Source organism: Hyaena hyaena, unplaced genomic scaffold (assembly GCF_003009895.1).
Source record: "Hyaena hyaena isolate Hyena2069 unplaced genomic scaffold, ASM300989v1 scaffold_35, whole genome shotgun sequence".
In the NCBI taxonomy this organism is placed as follows: domain Eukaryota; kingdom Metazoa; phylum Chordata; class Mammalia; order Carnivora; family Hyaenidae; genus Hyaena; species Hyaena hyaena.
This window is the reverse complement of record NW_024080667.1, coordinates 1,925,915-1,944,666: the sequence shown is the minus strand read 5'-3', so window position 1 is coordinate 1,944,666 and position 18,752 is coordinate 1,925,915. Positions and strand designations below refer to the sequence as shown.

The following is an 18,752-nucleotide window of genomic DNA, read 5'->3' as shown; positions in this document are numbered from 1 at the left end:
TTAACATCATGGCATCAGAGTAAGAGGTATGCACATTCTTAACAAAACATGTACGCTCTGATTCAATCCTTTTCTTTAAGTACCATTAATAAACATCCACATAATGGCTGAGTCAGTGCTCAAGACTGAAGGACATTTCTGTATCTTTATTTTCCGTGAGTCCAGCACTCTCAGGAGGGTTTCTCCGGGTGTGTTCTGTCACTTGCCCTGAAGTCATGTATGCTAAGCAAGCGCATTCTAGGGCGCCACCCCGGGAGGAAGCCTGTGGATCTGCATTTTCAAAACGCTCCACAGCTGGTTCTTAAGCATGTTAAGAATTGTGAGGATCTCTGCACTAGAGTGATTCTCATGTCGGTGCACTTCTAGTGTTTCAAACGTGAACACGAGGGTTCTAAACGACAAGTTTAAAACCAGATATATCTGTAACAGAGTGGGGATTATAAAGAGAAAGGAGACCTCTGGAAGACAGAGAAACAAATATTCTATTTAATTTATTTCTGTTCAAACTCCCATGATCCAAATCATGATCTAACTGTCTGAGCAAGGACTCAAAGAACAAAAATAAAGATAAAGAGCAAACAGACTGGATCTCATCATCGCCTTACCAAATATGGCAACCTTAGAAAGGATTATCAGTTACTTTGTCACGTTAACATAGCACAACTAAGTGAGAACATTTAAGTACTTTAGGGCAGGGAAAGGGGGGGAGGATCCTGGCAGTGGAGGGAGATAGTTCATAACAGCTTTTGGTTAGGCAATGACAATTTAGGATCAGTACAGCTGACTGAGCACTCATGGACGGCAGGCTCAAGGAGCACCTCACGATGCTGTAAGTATCAGTCCCAATTCTCTTTTTGCCACTGATACAGTCAAACACTGACCTCTATGCAGTTACTAGAAGATCATTAATTAAATGTCAATGGGTAGCAGCAAAAACTACTTCACAATACAATCTCTCAGGGCAGGCGCTTCTCAGACTCGGATGCTTCATGGTGATTAATATCCAATGTAAGGGCGGGAGGGGGGAGGGCTTGACCTTAAGAAGTCAGGAAGTAATCCAGAATCAAACAGCTCTAAATCATTCTAATCCAACACCATCAACAGTATGAGAAGATAAAGCACTATGTCAGCAAGTTACCAACTTCTTGTGAAACAATAGTTTAGAGGTCAACGGGAAAACAGCATTTGCTTCAGTGTAAATTATATCCATTAGTGTCTAGAAACACAGTTATTAGTTTTATTTATCAATCTCTAAGGCTGACTCCGAAAGAGGTTCAGCTGTGAGTTAATGCGAACAGAAAAGATGCATCACAGTGAAATATCCATGTAAGTAGCACGGGGCATGTGATGATGGCCTTTGGGCACTAGGCAAACCAGTTCCAATCACTGTATCAGGTCGAGCAGAACGTGGCCTCAGTGTGTGTTTGGTGCTCACTGAGAAAGCAGCACACAGTCCTCCAGTTACTGAGATTTCACTGGCCTAAGTCCTGACCGTAGGGGACTGGCTCAGTACCACAGGACAGTGGAAGGGGACCGCGAACAATGGGCATTAAGAATAATTAAACTGTGCCTACTTTTACTCTATATTTGTAAGAAAGAAAGAAAAAAAGAAGAAATTAAGTGCTAGGTATCTAATTACAACCAGCCTGGAAGCCCCTATAATGCCCTAGGTTGGGAGCTGCCATTTTTCCTCTTGATAAATCAGCCATAAACTAAAGGCTGCCGTCTCCTGTATTCCCACTCCAGGGAAATGGAAAGGCATATCTCCGTGGAGACTCTGTGAGGCTGGGAGACAAGAGTGAAGTCTCAGCTCCTATCACTGGGAGAATGAAACCTCAGTGCTGGCCACGTTATTGACCCTGTGTCCCCAGACACGTTACCAGGCCGAAGCCTCCATTTCTTCTTCAGCGGAACAAAAATGTCTGACCTTCTACCACTCTAGGCAGTTGTGTGCCGAGATAGGAAAGAGCAACTTCCAGCTTTCCAGAAGAAACAGGCTCATGAAACCCCTAACAGTGTAGTTATCTTCAACAACACTCTGCGGTGCTGACACCCTTAATCTGCTCTATTCATGCTGGCCAGAGGGACCCGGTTTTTCTTGGGATCTCCCTTCCCCCCTCAGACTGTTGCAGCAGTTGATGAAACTACAAATAGGAAACTCTGCTTCGATATGTACGTATGCCAACATACGGATGCATGTACAGGCTGGTTGTAACCAGATCAGACGAGGCGACATGGATGGCAGAAGCTAAATTCCGAAACTGCGGCGGACACAGAGACTTTCTGAGCACAGATGAGAACTGGATGGAAGGCTGAACGTGGCGTCTATAAATACCTGGTCTGGGGCCCACTCCAGCTGCAGCACACACACACTACATGCATCATGGCTTCTGACGCTCTGTTTGAATTAGGAAACAGACAAGCAAACTTGGGTTAACAATGCAAACCACACAGCATGCAGGGTTACTGTCTCCATTCCTCTGCCATCTTTACAACCAGGAACTGGGAGAGTCAACGTTGGGGGACGTTTGGGTGGCTTAATTCTCTCACAATACATAGAACAACGTGTCAGCTTCAACAGATCTTCGATAGAACTTGGAAAGGAATTAATCTCACACACCCACACACATGGAACTCATGGGCAGACGTGTGAGACAGGTGGAAACAGCAGACCCATGGATGGAATCACAGGCTATGGCAACCTTAAAGGTGAGCAAACACTTGTAATAGTCGCTTTCCAAATTTCTTTCTCAGTTGAGATTTATTTTTAGAAGGAAAACAAATGAAACTGGATCATCCTGCCTTAACTTATCTTTTCGTCGGTGTTTAGAAAATGTATCTGATAGAGCTCCTACTGATTTATTTTGCTGCTGATAGAAAGATAAAGATACTATGGTATGAGGTATCCACCAAAGAAACCGTTCTTAGCAAAAATACTTTCACCTACTAGGTCCAAAGTTTTGATTTTGAGGATACTGGGAACTCGGTGTTCCAAACAAGAAGAACCTGATGTAGAATTTGTTCACACACTGTAAAAATTAGCACAAGCCATGTATCGTTACTAAAAAAAAAAAAAAATCGTCCCGTGGGCAAAAAAGCCCCATTTCCTTTTCATCCTTTTTTGAAAAATATTTTTATTTTTTTTAATTTGCTTTTTTGTGTTTTTAAAGTAATCTCTACACCCACCGTGGGGCTTGGACTCACAACCCGGAGGTTAGGGGTCGCAGGCTCTGCACAGCGAGCCAGCCAGGAGCCCTTCCTTTTAATCGCTGGGATCACTACATTCCTTTCGCTATGCCTGAAAACATCTGTGCTTTCTATTTTAATCTCCTTAGCTTTTTATTATAGGAAGGTAATCACCCAAGGAGGGTAACTGTGAGTAGGTTAGAAAGTATTGCTATCATCAGCCAGTGCTTCTCAAATAAAAACACCAAATTGTGGGGGGAAAATACAAATTTCACAAGATGGTAATGCAACATTTTATTAATACCCAGAATGATGGCTAAACTGACAAGTCACTAAAAACAGGGTAAAACCTCCTAAGTGGGTTTGTCAAACTCAGTCATGCTCGCCCTGCAGGGAAGCTTAAAACTATGAATTTAGTTTCCCCCTGGCTGTTCAGAATTTCCCCCTTTCTACAACCAAGGCTGTACTTTGTATGTAGAACTCAAAGGAGCCAAACGGTGTGGTGGAGCAGATTATGAACCTGGCCAGTTTGGAGAAGTCTGTCTGCTACCCACACTCATTTTAATTTAAAGAGGCTCAGGGCTAGACCTTGGGTGTTCTCCATAAAAGCACTGGCAAAATCTGACTGCCTTTTTTTTTTTTTTTTTTTTTAAATGAGCTCCTATCTTTTATGTCTTTAGAAGAAAGCTCTTCCCTGAACTTGTGGCTCTAATACATTTTACTGCATCAGAAAACACAATGTGTGATATTAGTCACTGATGAATAATTATAGCTCAAAACTTTAAAATAACCCCAACTTAAAAGTTAATCCTCTTCAGTTTCTAGAAAATGCATCCCACAGTCACGGTTATAGAACAGATGGGGGAAAATGATCACATGGAGGTAGGATTTCAGCAAAAATGTGTCCTTCCATCTCACCCAAAAAAACTTGGCTTGGTCTTTAGACTGAAACCATGACAATGAAGACTCATGGAGAAAGGAATCCGGAATCCCCACGTCACGAGTTTGTCCCCTGTTCTTTGGCCCGAGAACACACTCTGCAATCTAATAGCATAAACCCTGTACTCTGATTAGTGTTCAGTTAGGCTCCATATTGCTGGCTCCTCTATCTTTGGTAGCAGCAACTTTCAGTAGATATTAAAAAAGGTGTCGGGGCCGCTTAGTCAGGACAAGGCTATCCTTCAAAGGAAGCGGGCCCCAAAAAAGGAAATAAATGTTCAGGGGAACAGGGGAACTTAAAATGAAACGTCTGCTTAGTGTAAGAATTTTTGATAGGAAAAAGGAACACAAGATTTTTCAGGAAGCCTACCAAAATGTGCTTAAGCCAAGAACTCCCCAGTGTGCCTAGGACACAGCAATGATCTGTCGAAACACCGAGTTTTTTGTTACTGTATCGAGAGAAGAGGCGGTCAGAGGACAAGGAATACATCCGGGACAGCACGATGACATGGATTAGGAACTTGAAAAGGTCCCCATCCCCTCTGAAGCTCTAACCTCCCTGGCTCACTGACTATAACGAGCAAGTTATCCAAGAGCTTGGCCACTGCAAATACCTGCATCCTCTACGGATTTTTGAAGAGCTTCTGCTAATTCTTGGTCTGCAATCTCCTCTGGCCGCACTTCCTCTCGCCCAGCCCCGTATGCCAATCGGGCACACTCTGGTAACTCTCCCTCGGGTAGGAAGGTGGTCTGTGAGCCGGTGGTGCCGATTACCAGCACATTTTTCTTGAGGTCAATGGAACACTTAGAAGGAAGAAACCAAAGACTGATGACAGCGGACAAAACACCATGCAGAAAAGTTATCCTGAATTTAAATATTTAAGTTTTATTTAAGTATTAATGTTTGTTTATTTTTGAGGGATAAAGAGGGAGGGAGAGAGGGGAGAGAGAGAGAGCGAGCATGCGAGCAGGGGAGGGTCGGAGAGAAAGGGAGACACAGAATCTGAAGCAGGCTCCAGGCTCTGAGCTGTCAACACAGAGCCTGATGCAAGACTTGAACTCACAAACCGTGGGATCATGACAGGAGCTGAAGTCGAGTCAGAAGCTCAATTGACTGAGCCACCCAAGTATTCCTAATATTTAAGTATTTTTTAAACATTTAAAGTTTATAGCAGAATGAAAAAAGTTCATAGAAGAATCATCTTTATATGATGTAGTTTATACATATTTGTCTAACCCAACCTCTATTCATTTTTGAACTTAAATGTTAATAGATGTCCACTATATGAAATTTGGAAAAATGCCAAGCATAATCAGCAGCCCTTTTTAGAAATATACAGATGATTTTTTCCCTATAAAACTGAGACATACTATTTATACATTTACATCACTATTTACATTGTGCTTACTGCATAAAGTACCAATGATCTCAAAAGTGGTATACGGGCAAGGCAATCTTTACTTTTTTAATTATCTTTTTAATAGAGAGAGAGGGAGACACTGGATCTGAAGCAAGCTCCAGGCTCTGAGCTGTCAGCACAGAACCCACGAACCGTGAGATCATGACCTGAGCCAAAGTCAGACACTTAAACGACTGAGCCACCCAGGCACACCAAGACAATCCTTATTTCATACTTACACCACCCTCCTTTTCCGTGTATTTTTCTAATTATTTAACATAGGACAGTACACACATATATGTTTTATATCTATAAAGCCGAAGACTATTGGTCTATAGCATGACTAAAAAATGGGAAAAGATAGTGACAATAAATTAGGTTTTATTAATACACGCATTCACTCACCACTTCTACTTAAAATTCTGTGCCTTGATTAGAATATTAATGCAATATGTGTTTTTTTTTAAATGTTTTATTTATTTCTAGGAGAGAGAGAGAGAGAGACAGCGTGAGCAGGGGAGAGTCAGGAGGGAGAGATTCACAGATTCTGAAACAGGCTCCAGGCTCTAAGCTGCCAGTCAGCACAGAGCCCGACGCGGGGCTCGAACCCACGAACCACGAGATCATGACCTAAGTGAAAGTCGGACGCTCAACCGACTAAGCCACCCAGGCGCCCCGCAATATGTGTTTTATAGGAACTCAGTCTTAAAACACTTTTAAAGAGTTATTAGTGACATAGGGCTGCCTAGGTGGTTCAGTCCCTTAAGTCCCGAGTTGTACTCTGCTCTCACAATGCGGAGCCTACTTGGGATTCTCTCTCCCTCTCTGCCTTTCCCCACTCCTGCTCTTTTTCTCAAAAGAAATAAACATTTAAATAAAAAAAAAGAGAATTAGTGACATACAAATATTGCCTAGATAGGAAACCTTGCTGTGAAAAGTTTTATTATCCAGTGGACAGTTACTGCTTCTTCAATCAGAACAGTTTATCTTTAAACAAACTGTTAGGTTTCAGAGTGGAAATATAAATATGATTACAAGTGAACATATTTACAAACCATTCTCCCTGTGCTAAATGAACATTTCTACTGCCAACATCTTATGTACACCTTCTTCCTTAATCTTGCAGTTCTTCTTCCAAGCACTGTCTGACCAGCTGCTAAAGATTTACTAAACTTATACTTGCAGTAAAATCATCATCATGTGTTTTCTAGATCCTCCTACAAACCCATCAAAAATTACCTGAGTTCTAATCAGAAACTAAAAGTAACACAAGAGAACCAAGCTGCCCATTATAATCTCAAACAGATGGCAGGATTTAACAGATTCGGAAAGATTTCATAAGAAGAGATTCTATTTCTACTGATAAATCATTTCAAACCATGTATGATGACATCCTCAATTAGGGACCTTTCCAAGTCTGAAGAGCCATGGTTTCTCAGTTCTCTAATATACACAGCCGAGAGAAATGATGCGATCATAACCACGTAACATACAAAATGTCAGTGAGGAAGATAATGAAGCACTTAATTACCTGATGCCGCTTCAGCATGTCCAGTCCCAAAAGCATGTCCATGGGCTGTTCCTCAAGTATAGAGAAAGAGCATGCCAGGAAATCTCCTTCAATCTGAACCTGAGCTAAAGCATATTAAGAGAAGGGATTACGGATTTTTGCTTCAAAAGCCTCATGCAAGCTTTGGAAAGGGATCTATCATTCTGTGCCTTGCTTCTTATAATCAGGCAAAGTCAAGGCAAAGCATGAAACAGGTAAGTTAAGTATAAAAATCCAGTGAAGCCAATGATCAGTTTAAAAGTCAATGAAGGGGGCGCCTGGGCGGCTAAGTCAGTTGAGTGTCTGTCTGACATCAGCTCAGGTCATGATCTCCCAGTTCATGGAATCAAGCCCCATGTCGGGCTCTGTGCTGACAGCTCGGAGCCTGGAGCCTGCTTCAGATTCTGTGTTTCCCTCCATCTCTGCTCTTCTCCCACTCACGTTCTCTTTTTTTTTTTTTTAATTTTAATTTTTTAATTAAATTAACAGTGAGAAAATGTTATTTTTTCTTAAAACAGAGTATAAAATTCTATACATTATACGACCACCTTTTACAAGAATAAAATGCATAGGAAAAGGGTCAGAAGGAGATTAACTACAAATGGTACTTGATGGTTGAGTCTCACTTAAAGGGATTTACGGTATTAAAAAAGGAATAATTCTGGTTACAGAGGAAGGAATGAGCACGTATATTTGTCTCCATTCACTCATGAGTAATTATAATAAAATTTAATTTTTAAAAAATATTCTTGGGGCTCCTGGGTGGCTTAGTCGGTTAAGCGTCCAACTTTCACTTAGGTCATGATCTCGCGGTTCGTGGGTTCGGGCCCCGCGTCGGGCTCTGTGCTTACTGCCAGCTCAGAGCCTGGAGCCTGTTTCAGTCTGTGACTCCCTCTCTCTCTGACCCTCCCCTGCTCACGCTGTCTCTCTCTCTCTCTCTCTCTCTCCTAGAAATAAATAAAACATTTAAAAATATATATATATATATTTTTTTTTGGAGAGCACACGTGGGGGAGGCGCAGAGAGAGAGGGAGACACAGAATCCGAAGCAGGCTCCAGGCTCTGAGCTGTCAGCACAGAGCCTGATGCGGGGCTCAAACTCACAAGCTGTGAGATCATGACCTGAGCCAAAGTCGGATGCCCAACTGACTGAAACACCCAGGCGACCCTAAAATTTTATTTTTTTAAGGTACAAATCACTAAGGGGGAAAAAAACCAGAAGAGACCCTGAAACACGATTTGGGAACAGAAAGGCGAGGGCAGTGAGGAAAACAGGGAAGCAAGCCAGTTAACATCACAGATCCCCCAAGTGGTTAGGGAACAAGTACTTGTGCAAAGAGGGGTGGAGAGGAATCCAAACTAGGTAGACTGGGTGTAGGAGGCACGGTTAGATCGTGGGGTTCCTTCTGCCCTCGGCTGAACTAGGTGACTCTCCTTTCACCCCAACAGTAGACTAGAGATTTATTTTCTCAAGGGAGGGAAACAGAGGTGGACATGGAGGAAGACAAAGGCACAACAGGAACCCGACTGAATCCCAGGGGGATTAAGTTTACGTTTACAGAACCTCTACCCTTTCCTTCCTTCCTTCCAACTTCTGGGTCACCCAGTATGGCCGAGGCTGCCCACCCAAGTAATGTTCCAGGTAGCCTTTTGGGGGGGTGCCTGGGTGGCTCAGTCGGTTAAGAGTCCGACTTCAGCTCAGGTCATGATCTCATAGCTCATGGATTCGAGCCTCATGTCAGGCTCTGTGCCGACAGCTCAGAGGCTGGAATCTGCTTCGGATTCTGTGTCTCCCTCTCTCTCTGCCCCTCCCCTGCTCATGCTCTGCCTCTCTCTCCTTCAAAAATAAACAAACATTAAAAATTTTTTTAAAAATAATGAGACAAATAGCCTTTTGGTGTCCTGGTCTTCAATATGAGCAGATGCCAAGGATCACCAGACATCTTCTCAAACCATCGAACAAATACAAAATGTAATAGGAAGATTGGAAGGCAACGCCGAGGAAATCCCGCAAACACCCACCACATCCAGGGCACAGGAAAGAGAGAAACAGAAGGAAAGAAAATTAAAGGACGAGTCTGGGACAGGACATCATCCCACCGGAGTAACAAACATCCTGGGGACGGGGAAGGGGAAGTGAAACGTATCCCCTGCAGTGGATGAAGACAGACCTAGACCCAAGAATATCACTGTGAATCTGAAATTTCAGAACAGTGAGAGGTCAAAGAAGATTCTACAAGATTCAGAAATGGAAAAGAAATGTTTCAAATACAGGATCAAGCATCGACACAGCAGCAACACTGACAAAACACTGTGGGAACAAAAACGATTCCCGACTTAGCCGGACTGATAGAACACAGGAAGAAAAAACCGCCTATGACAAGTTCTGATAATGAAGGACTCAGTTTCCTCCCTTGTATTCTTTCTCTGGTAGCTACAGGAAGGTGCCCTCTAATAAACTGGGGAGCAAACTTACAAAGACGACGACAGAGGATTCATGTAATCCCATCTAACCGCAAGAGGGAAAGCCGACTTTGGGACCCAGGCAAGGGAGAGTCTAAAACACCAGCTTCTGGAGACTGGACGGCACTGGTCCCGTGTCCAGAAGAACCTTCAACGGGAGATTTACACAACTAGGTATGTGTTCGGGGACTGAGGAACACTTAGAATGCCAGATGACCAAAACAAGACAATTATTAATTGTCAAGAAAAGCAACACAAAAGGAAAAGCAATCATTTTCAATTAAGTGGCTCAGCTCTCTACAGTATTTACGTGTCAGTAACTGCAAGACACACACGTTATTTAGCAACATGGAGGTGAGCACCACAAGGAATGAGCTTGAATAGCTGAAGGATCTCTAAGGAGCAGAAGAGAAGCACCTAGGACTGATTTTTTGTAACCAACTACAGCACGCACGTGTAGAACTCTGACAGAACACAGGATTTAACATTTCTGGGGATCAGGCTTGCTGGGTCAGCTATACCAATACAAAGTACATTGTGAAACACCCGCTACCCTGAAAAGACTCCCATAGTGCCTTCTGCTCACCTAGATGTACCCTTCCAATAATCTTCTGGGTGCCCACTCCTTTGGCAATCCCGGCCCACCGACGGTCCACCAGCCTCATTATATTACACCTTTCTGCACAAGCTTGGCTCATAATAGTCATCTGGGCACCTGGAAGCAGAGGGAAACATCAGATAATAAAAATGAAATCCATGTTTGTGCGAAGATGAAAAACTACAGCCTGAGACCAAGGCAGAAAGCAAGTACCTCACCCCCACCCCCCACCCCCGCTTCTGTCTGTGTACAATTATTCACATCTGGGTTAGTCTAGCCCTTAGCTGTTCTTGCATACTTCATTCAACTTTCAGTTCCACAATCTGAAACACAGTGTAGAAACCTGACAGTGACGGAAAGAATGTTTTGTTTAAGTGTCATAATTAGATGATGTTTTAAAACTTTACCAACAGAAAGCAAAACTACCCGGAGAGGACTTCCAGAAAGTTGAACCACATCTACAGATGGAAACATGTTAAGTGCTCAGCTGAGCACTCCTTTACACTCACAGCAGTCCTCACCAAGTATCTCTAAACATCTTAACAGGTTATTTTTATTCCAAACGTTGGGACTCAATAATTTACTATGTAAAACCCACCGTATCACAAATAAATAAATAAACCTAATTCCCCCATCTCTGCTCCAACAATCACACTCTGTTCCCTTTCAGGAAGAGGGCATTTAGGGTCTTTTCTCCCCTGGTTACGTGGATTCACCCACACAGCCAGAGCAGGCCCGTGCGGGAGACAGACACCTCTCTGTTTCACCCACAGTCCTAACCTCTCCCACACACTCTGGTCTATAGGCCCGAGTACTCGACATTTCCATCTCAAGCCAACAGAGCTATAAAGCTCTTTTCTCTCCCAATAATTCTCACTCTGGATTTCTCTCCTTACCAATGGAATTATTCTCTTGCAACATAAAACTTAGCACCGTTCCCTTGTGACACCTCCTTTTTTTTTTAAATGTTTTTGAAAGAGGCAGAGAGAAACAGGCATGAGCAGGGGAGGGGCAGAGAGACAGAAACACAATCTGAAGCAGGCTCCAGGCTCTGAGCTGTCAGCACAGAGCCTGATGCGGGGCTCAAACCCACTAACTGCAAGTTCATGACCTGAGTCAAAGTTGGACACTCAACCGACTGAGCCCCCCAGGCGCCCCCCTGTGACTCCTCTTCTTTTAGCCTTTTCCCCAACTCTCAAACTCTGCTCCAACCCTGTGAGTTTTATGCAATTTCTATTTCTGACCTTTCTTCTAACTATAGCAATCAGCCTAGCTCACACCCTATTCCCCTCGCTAATGGACAATTTCTCTGGTTTCCAAACCACTCTGTGGATGTATAATTTAAAGGGAGGAAACAGACATGACCCCTGAGGGGTATGGAATCCTCCAGATCTGTAACTGTCTTCAGTCTTCCTCAAATATCATCTTCTTCAGATCACATATTCATCTGCTCAAAAGTCCTCAATGGCTCCTACTCTTTGTAAGATTAGCCTCCAACCACACTGACACAGCTCCTCAGCCTACCTTCTTCTTGCTACTATAGACTGAATATCCGTGTCCCTCCAAAATTCCTATGTCGAAACCTGATCCCCAGTGTGATGGCATTAGGAGATGGGGGTCTTGGGGAGCCTGGGTGGCTCAGATAAGCGTCTGACTTTGGCTCAGGTCATGATCTCATGGTTGGTGGGTTCGAGCCCCACATCAGGCTCTGTGCTGACAGCCAGCTCAGAGCCTGGAGCCTGTCTTCAGATTCTGTGTCTCCCTCTCTCTCTGACCCTCCCCTGCTCATGCTGTCTCTATGTCTGTCTCAAAAATAAATAAGAGACATTAAAAAAATTAAAAAAAAAAAAAAAAAGGAGATGGGGGTCTTTGGGAGGCAATTGGGTCACAAAGATAAGACTCTCAGGAGTGGGCTGAGTGCCCTTACATAGGAGACCCCAGGGAGCTACCCCTCCTGCCAGGTGAGGATGCAGTGAGAGAACACCTGTGAACTAGGAAGCAGGCCAGCGGACACCCAAGCTGCCTGCACCTTCATCGTGGATCTCTCCCAGCCTCCAGAACTACGAGAAATGAACCTGTGTTGTTTATAAGGCCCCTCCCCCGCCCCCCAGTTGACAGTAGTTTTGTATAGTAGCACAAACAGACTCAGCTACCAGACTTCTACCCGGGCTGTTCAGAACCGCCACTTTGACAGGAGAAAACTGTTCCCGTTGCCTCTTACTCGTGCTGACCCTCCTGCAGAGGGCCCCCTGCCTTCACTTTCTCTGAATTCCACTCATGCTTAAGAGACCAAGCTCAAAACGGCCTTCCCCAGTCGTGCTGAGAATGTGGTCTTGATGTGGAGCCAACACGCATCTGAGTTTTGTAGTTGCGGAGTTCTGCCATCAAACAGATCTGGGGCGGGACCCACAGTCCACTACTCGTGACCCTGTCTACCTGAAGAGTGACACCGCCTCTCAACACTGAAGTCTCCCTATCTACAAAATAGGGTTAATAGTCAAACACAGCTCAGAGATTTCCTGAGGACTAAGGTGATTTACATTAAGCACCTAATATGTTGCTTGGCATACAGTAAAGGCTCAATAAATGCTGAGTGTTACTGTTAGCATCTCTTATGTATTTGTCTCTCTCTCATAGGAGTCCCAGGAGGCTCCAGTTAGTGAGTCTTGACTCTCAGCACGAATGCCCTGCCTACAGCATTCAACAGACATTTTTTAAATAGTCAGCAAATTTGCTTCTCCTAAGAACGTGTGCATCTCAAGATATAACCCCCCACCCCTTTGTTTTAAAAGTAGCCTGTGTGTCCTTTGGGGACCCTGATGTCTGGCTTGAACTCAGGACCCTGAGCTGACATCAAGAACTGGACATTTAAGTGACTGAACCACCCAGGCGCCCCCTCACGATACGAACTGTTAATGACAGCTGAAACCTAGCATGTGCTCACAGAATTGTGGAAGAACAAATGGAGGAAAATACCATGTGAGCAGGGCTTTTCCTACCCTAGGAACTCATCCTATCTCACAGGCTGAGGGGACTGCACAGAATTAAGGCACATAAGACCACTCAACCAAACCCCCATGGTGCTCTGTGTGATCTTACTAAGAAACAGAGCTATTACGGTGAGAAAAGGTGCCAGTCGGTACAGGGATCATCTGAATCCTCAAGGGGGAAACTCGCTTTCTCCTGACCTGGCTGTGAAGTGCTTTAAGGCCAAGAGCCCTGATTCAGATGTGCTTCCACTCTTCACAGCTCCTGGCAAAGTGCTGGTGCACAGACCATGCTGAAATATGTCTGACCTATACTCTATGCTGTTGTTTCTTACGGCTCCTTTTTTAAACCCACTTACTCCCACATTTCTTACACAGGTATCCTAAAAATTCAGGATGCCAAGTAAGGGGAAGTAGGAAGATAAAGGAGATACTGTGAAATACAAAACCAGTTCAAAAATGATTACAGGAGCACCTGGCTGCCCCAGTCAGTAAAAGCAAGCGACCCTTGATCTTAGGGTTGTGAGTTTGAGTGCCACATTGGGAGCAGAGTTTACTTAATCAAAAAAAAAAAAAAAAAAAAAGGTTACAGAAATAAACATGTAACAACAAACACACAGCTTGGCAAGTGATGTGACTCTCAGGCTGGTCAGGTGGCAGCCTGGAGGATTACTCCCCTATTTAACAGGGAGCGGAGTCCCCAGAATGTGGGACAGATGGACAGAGACGTCACCTGAGTCAACAAAGGCTTTCACAGGATGTCCATTCACTTTGCAGTTAATATAAAGCATCACTACTTGGCCAAAACTTTCAGGAGCCTCTTCCATAGCTATGGTCATGTTTTCCTCGATGTTCTGTTGCCTGTAACAAACCAAAACCAAGTACAGTAAAATCATCATCTCCAGGAAGAGAAATCTGTTTCAGAAGTCACAGTATTAAAAACAGACTTGGCTTTCTCGCCAACGAGTGACACACACAGAGATGCAGATCTTCGTGAAGACCCCGATGGGCGAGACCATCATCCTCGAGGTCGAGCCTGGTGACACCAGTGAGAAGGTCTAGGCTAAAATCCAAGACCAGGAGGGCATCTCGCCTGAGCAGCGGCACCTGTCTTCTGTGCACAAGCAGCCGGAGGACGGCTACGAGATGCAGGGAGAGCCTGCCTTGCGCCCAGTGCCTGACCTGCGCCGCGGCCTCCTCCAGCCTTCCCTCCACCAGCCGGCCCAGAAATACAATTGCAACAAGATGATCTGCCGCAGGAGCTCCGCTCACCTGCACCCCTGCGCTGTCAACTGCCGTAAGAAGTGTGGTCACAGCAACGACCTGTGGCCCAAGAGGAAGGTCAAATAAGGCCCTCCCACCGGCTCTTCTGCCGCCTGCAGGATGGCCCCCTGCCCGAGCCCCTGGGGCTTTGTGCTTCAATAAAGTTTCCCTTTCATTGACTGGGAAAAAAACCAACCACACCCCACAGATCTGTCTCTATCTTATGCCCCTAGCATAGCCACCGAGTCGTGGCATCGGACACTGGTGCGCTCCCTGCAGCAGGTGAGGGAGTGGGCCGCAGCTGGCAGGAAATCTGAAGGCGAACAAACTGCTTTCACATAAACCGTTCTGTTCCCTTGACAAGCTCAGATGCAGGCAAATAAACCTTGGGACAGCAAGAGTCACAACCTTTGAGTTCCTGGAGCTGGTTCGGATTCTGTGTTCCCCTCTCTCTGCCTCTCCCTCGGTCGCACTCTGTCTCTCTCTCAAAAATAAATAAACACTTAAAAAAAAAAAAAAAAAAAAAGACAGTTGGCAAATGTAATACACAGAGGTTTCAACTGCCCTGCTGGGTCTGCTGCTTAACCTCCAAGACTGGGTTTTCTGCCTGTAAACGAGGGGGCTCCCACCCTAGAACTGCTGAGGGGGTGCGGCATCTAGAACACCACGTTAACAGAAGAGCAGATGCTGCGAAAACACACACGTCTCTTTAGCTACCTGGCTATCGCCTAGAAAACCACAAACACACACACACACACACACACACACACACCCCAGTTCACTTGGTCCATCAAACCATTTCTTCAAACATTAGACATATTCTAATTCTTAAAGGAGAAAGAGATATAAAACACTCCCTAACACGACCAACATTAGTGGGAAGGAGAGAGGGGGCCAGGCAACATACCCCAAGATTGAGGCACTAACAGAACAGGGCCCAAGATTCGGATAAACTGTAACCGCAAAGGAGGGGCTAGCGCATCACACACGGCCACCTGCGCGTGTGAACCTCCCCGGGAACGCAGCCACACGGCTCGGTCCGTCTTGCTGGGTCCTCTCTGGCTGCTCTGGTACCGCGCTGGCGGACGTGAGCGCTAGTGGTGGAGACGGCACAGCATGGAGACCCTAAAATATTTACCATCGGGCTCCTTAGGGACAAAGTGTGCCGAGCCCTGTTCTAAACTGTGATGCCTGTCTTTTCTGTAGTAATACTCTACCTCAAATGAACTGCTGGGTTTGGCAGGCATTCTGTAAAAATTCATGAAACTTCTCAGAAAGTCAAAGGCACCCTCATTTAATTTAGTCGGGGAAACATTATACTCCAGTGTATACACACGCTGAGTAATCACTGGTGCAACACACCAAATGAAACTTCAAAAGGCCTTTGACAGAATTACACGGCTTTTCTCTTATGCCACATTATTAAATTTAGAAACGAACTAAAATTAGTTGTATACTCCTGACCTTGCATTGACTCCAACCAAGATAATTTTTAGCAAAAAATCTTCTGAGATAATACCAGTCACGTTGGCTATTCTGGGCTCTGTATGTATGTAGAGTCTCTTCAGAGGCACAAGGTCTTCTAGAAAAGAATGTATGCGTTACCCGACTTCCTTAAGCTCCCAGGGCCCTCCACAAGCTACAAATAAGCCTCATCTCACAGCTACTCTGTCAACTGTGCAGGGTCAGGGGGTGGCTACATGCCCCCTCACTCTCCCTCCTACCTCTCCTGCTTCTAGGTGGAACACATCTTTTTTTTTTTTTTTTTTTTTTTTTTTAAGAGAGCGAGCATGCAAGAGCGCATGCACGCGTGGACTCCACTTCTCTCCCATCACTCTGTGGGACAGACTTTACTTGTGACCACAAACAGCTTTTGAGACGTTTCTGGTCCATAATTCTTCACTTGAGAAAGAGAGAGTGGGCACAGGGTGGAGGTGCAAAGTGGGGGCAGGGAGGGAGGGAGAGGGAGAGAAGAAAGAGAGTGAGAGAGACAGAGAGAGAGACTGTCCCAAGCTGGCTCCGCGCTCAGCATGGAGACCGACACAGGGCTCAATCCCATGACCCTGGGGTCACAACCTGAGCTGAAACAAGAGTCGGACATTCAACCGAGTGAACCACCCAGGCGTCCCTGAACACATCTATTCTTGAGAATTATGTCAGGTTCCCTTTTAAATGCACTGTAGTCAAGTTCAGAGAACACAAGTTTCTTCCTATTTCTCTGGGAAGATTTAATTAGTGAGATTTTTTTCCCCAAAAAATATTCATATACTAATATGTTAATGCAATTAATGGGGACACTTAATCAACAAGAACACAAGTGAATGGCTAAGGTGTGTAATGGATTCTGGCATACAATTTAAATATCTCTGATTTCAAATGTAGTTGGAGAAACAGGAGATAAAATAACCATTATCTGACTTCCAAGCTGACCCAATTCAGGCTTCATTCAAGTAACCAAGGATTATGACAAAGAACACAGTTCTTCAGGGCCCCCTTACCTGCAAGGGGTACATTCCGTGACCTCCAGCAGATGCCTGCAACCACAAACAGTACTGAACCCTACCTCCTATGTGCTTTCCTGGATGTTCACACCGATGGTAAAGCTTACTTATCAGTGAGGCACAGTAAGAGATGAACAACGATAATTTAATAGGACGACTATAACATTCTGTGACATGTTACGTGATGTGGCCTCTCCCACAACCTCTTACTGTACTGTACTCAGGCGCTAAAATGCCCACGCGATGAGATGAAGTGACGCGAAGGACACAGGCCTCGTGATGCTGTGTGAGGCCACTACTGACCGCTGACCGATCTGCTTCCGGGCGGCGGTTAAACGGCACGTAAGGGGCGGGACTGCCGCACTAGGGCCTTCACAACAAACACACTGCGGGCGTGGGGGCGGCCGCACTTCTGTTCTAACGCACCGGCTGGCCTCTTTCTGTGCCTTGTGAGGTGACCGAGGTCGGCATTAGCATCCTTATACCTGCCCCGGCCCCACCTCTTAACCCTCTGCTCCATCTGACTGGGGAACAGAGCACAAGCATCTGCCTTTTTAAAGCTGCTCATGTGATGTTACCCGAGCCCCGGGTGTGAGAAACTGGAGCAGGAAGTGTGCCTGGCAGTCTGCTTACACGGAGGCCGGCTCGAAAAGTGCACCAGGGACACACCCAGGACTCCAAGGGCCCCTCAGTCCAGGGCTGTCTCATCCAATCACGCCCAGGCCTGGCTTTCATTAGGGCTCACGCATTTTGCCTAAGGATGGAGACCGCAGTCTGCCTGGACAGACAGCCTGACAGCCTCCCCGAACCGAGGCTTCTGCTCAGACCTGGGGGTCATCGCCCTGGAGCTGCTTCATGATGCACCGCAGGCTAGTCCGGGGGTCGTCATTAAAGTCACCAGGTTCGGTATCTGTGCTTTGTAATGTTAAATCAACACATGAGGAGAAGAGGAGGGGAGAGAGTGACCTAGAAGGCTAAAGTTACTATCTCAAACGCAAAACAAGGACGCTACCTCAAAGCAGATGTCCAACTGATACCAGGTCACCTGTCATCTGGGAAACCTGGATTCTCTAAGGCTTGCTCTTTAGGTGAAGGGTCATTACCTTATATCTTCTTCTATTTTTGCCTGAGCTTCAAGATCAAAAGGGTCAGCAGAAAAGAGACGAATCCTTTCTTGCTCTCTCCGGGCTCGGTCCTGCTGCTGCTCCACCAGGACCCTAGAAAATTTCTCTACAAAAATAAGGGGGGGAAATCTTGAGTACCACTCTATTTCCATGCTCTATTAGTACTTTTCCAGAACAAACGGTCTCTCAAAATACAGCTATAAAAGATGCAGACAGGATGCCTCCGAGAATTATTTTAAATGAGCAATTACATTTACTTGCTATTTCTGAGGCAAGACTATGTCGCCTAAATTCAGTATAAAGAAATAAAGTATTTGCAAAAATCATTTATTCCTGTAAGAAATTATCCTTCATACTGTTTCTACTCAGGGATAACAATATTTTGATTCAAATCAGCAGGAATAACTATCTGTGTCGCAGATACATGACCCACTCCTCTCCGCTCGGCCCTGCTGCCCTCATCAACCCATCACCCAGAACTGAAACAGAGCACAACACCACGGAATGCGGTCGGTGGTGCTGTCACAGCCTGTGTGGTGACAGATGGTGGCCACACTCGCAGCGGGCACAGCATGAGGTGTGGACCTGACGAATCACTGTGTTGCGCACCTGTAACTGCTGTTAACGTTGTGTGTCAACTATACTTCGATTAAAAACAACAAAACCCACAGAGCACTACGGCCCCCTTTTTCCTGTTTTAGTGTCACTCTCTTTAGAATACTCTCTACCATAAACCAGAGTA

The 18,752-nt window shown here is 45.2% G+C and overlaps 1 protein-coding gene and 1 pseudogene across 1 annotated transcript in view; one reads left to right on the top strand and one right to left on the bottom strand.

Moving 5' to 3' along the window:
* Positions 1-2,335: 2,335 nt before the first annotated feature.
* Positions 2,336-18,752, bottom strand: part of DDI2 (DNA damage inducible 1 homolog 2) — a 29,025-nt gene continuing 12,608 nt past the window's right edge. The window contains exons 4-9 of the mRNA XM_039228975.1: positions 17,990-18,116; positions 13,856-13,983; positions 10,124-10,252; positions 7,057-7,160; positions 4,740-4,929; positions 2,336-2,398 (exon numbers count right to left, since the gene is read on the bottom strand). Coding sequence (XP_039084906.1) covers positions 2,382-2,398; positions 4,740-4,929; positions 7,057-7,160; positions 10,124-10,252; positions 13,856-13,983; positions 17,990-18,116 — 695 coding nt within the window. The 3' untranslated portion in view covers positions 2,336-2,381. The remainder of the gene's footprint in view (positions 2,399-4,739; positions 4,930-7,056; positions 7,161-10,123; positions 10,253-13,855; positions 13,984-17,989; positions 18,117-18,752) is intronic.
* Positions 14,104-14,472, top strand: LOC120229772 (annotated as a pseudogene).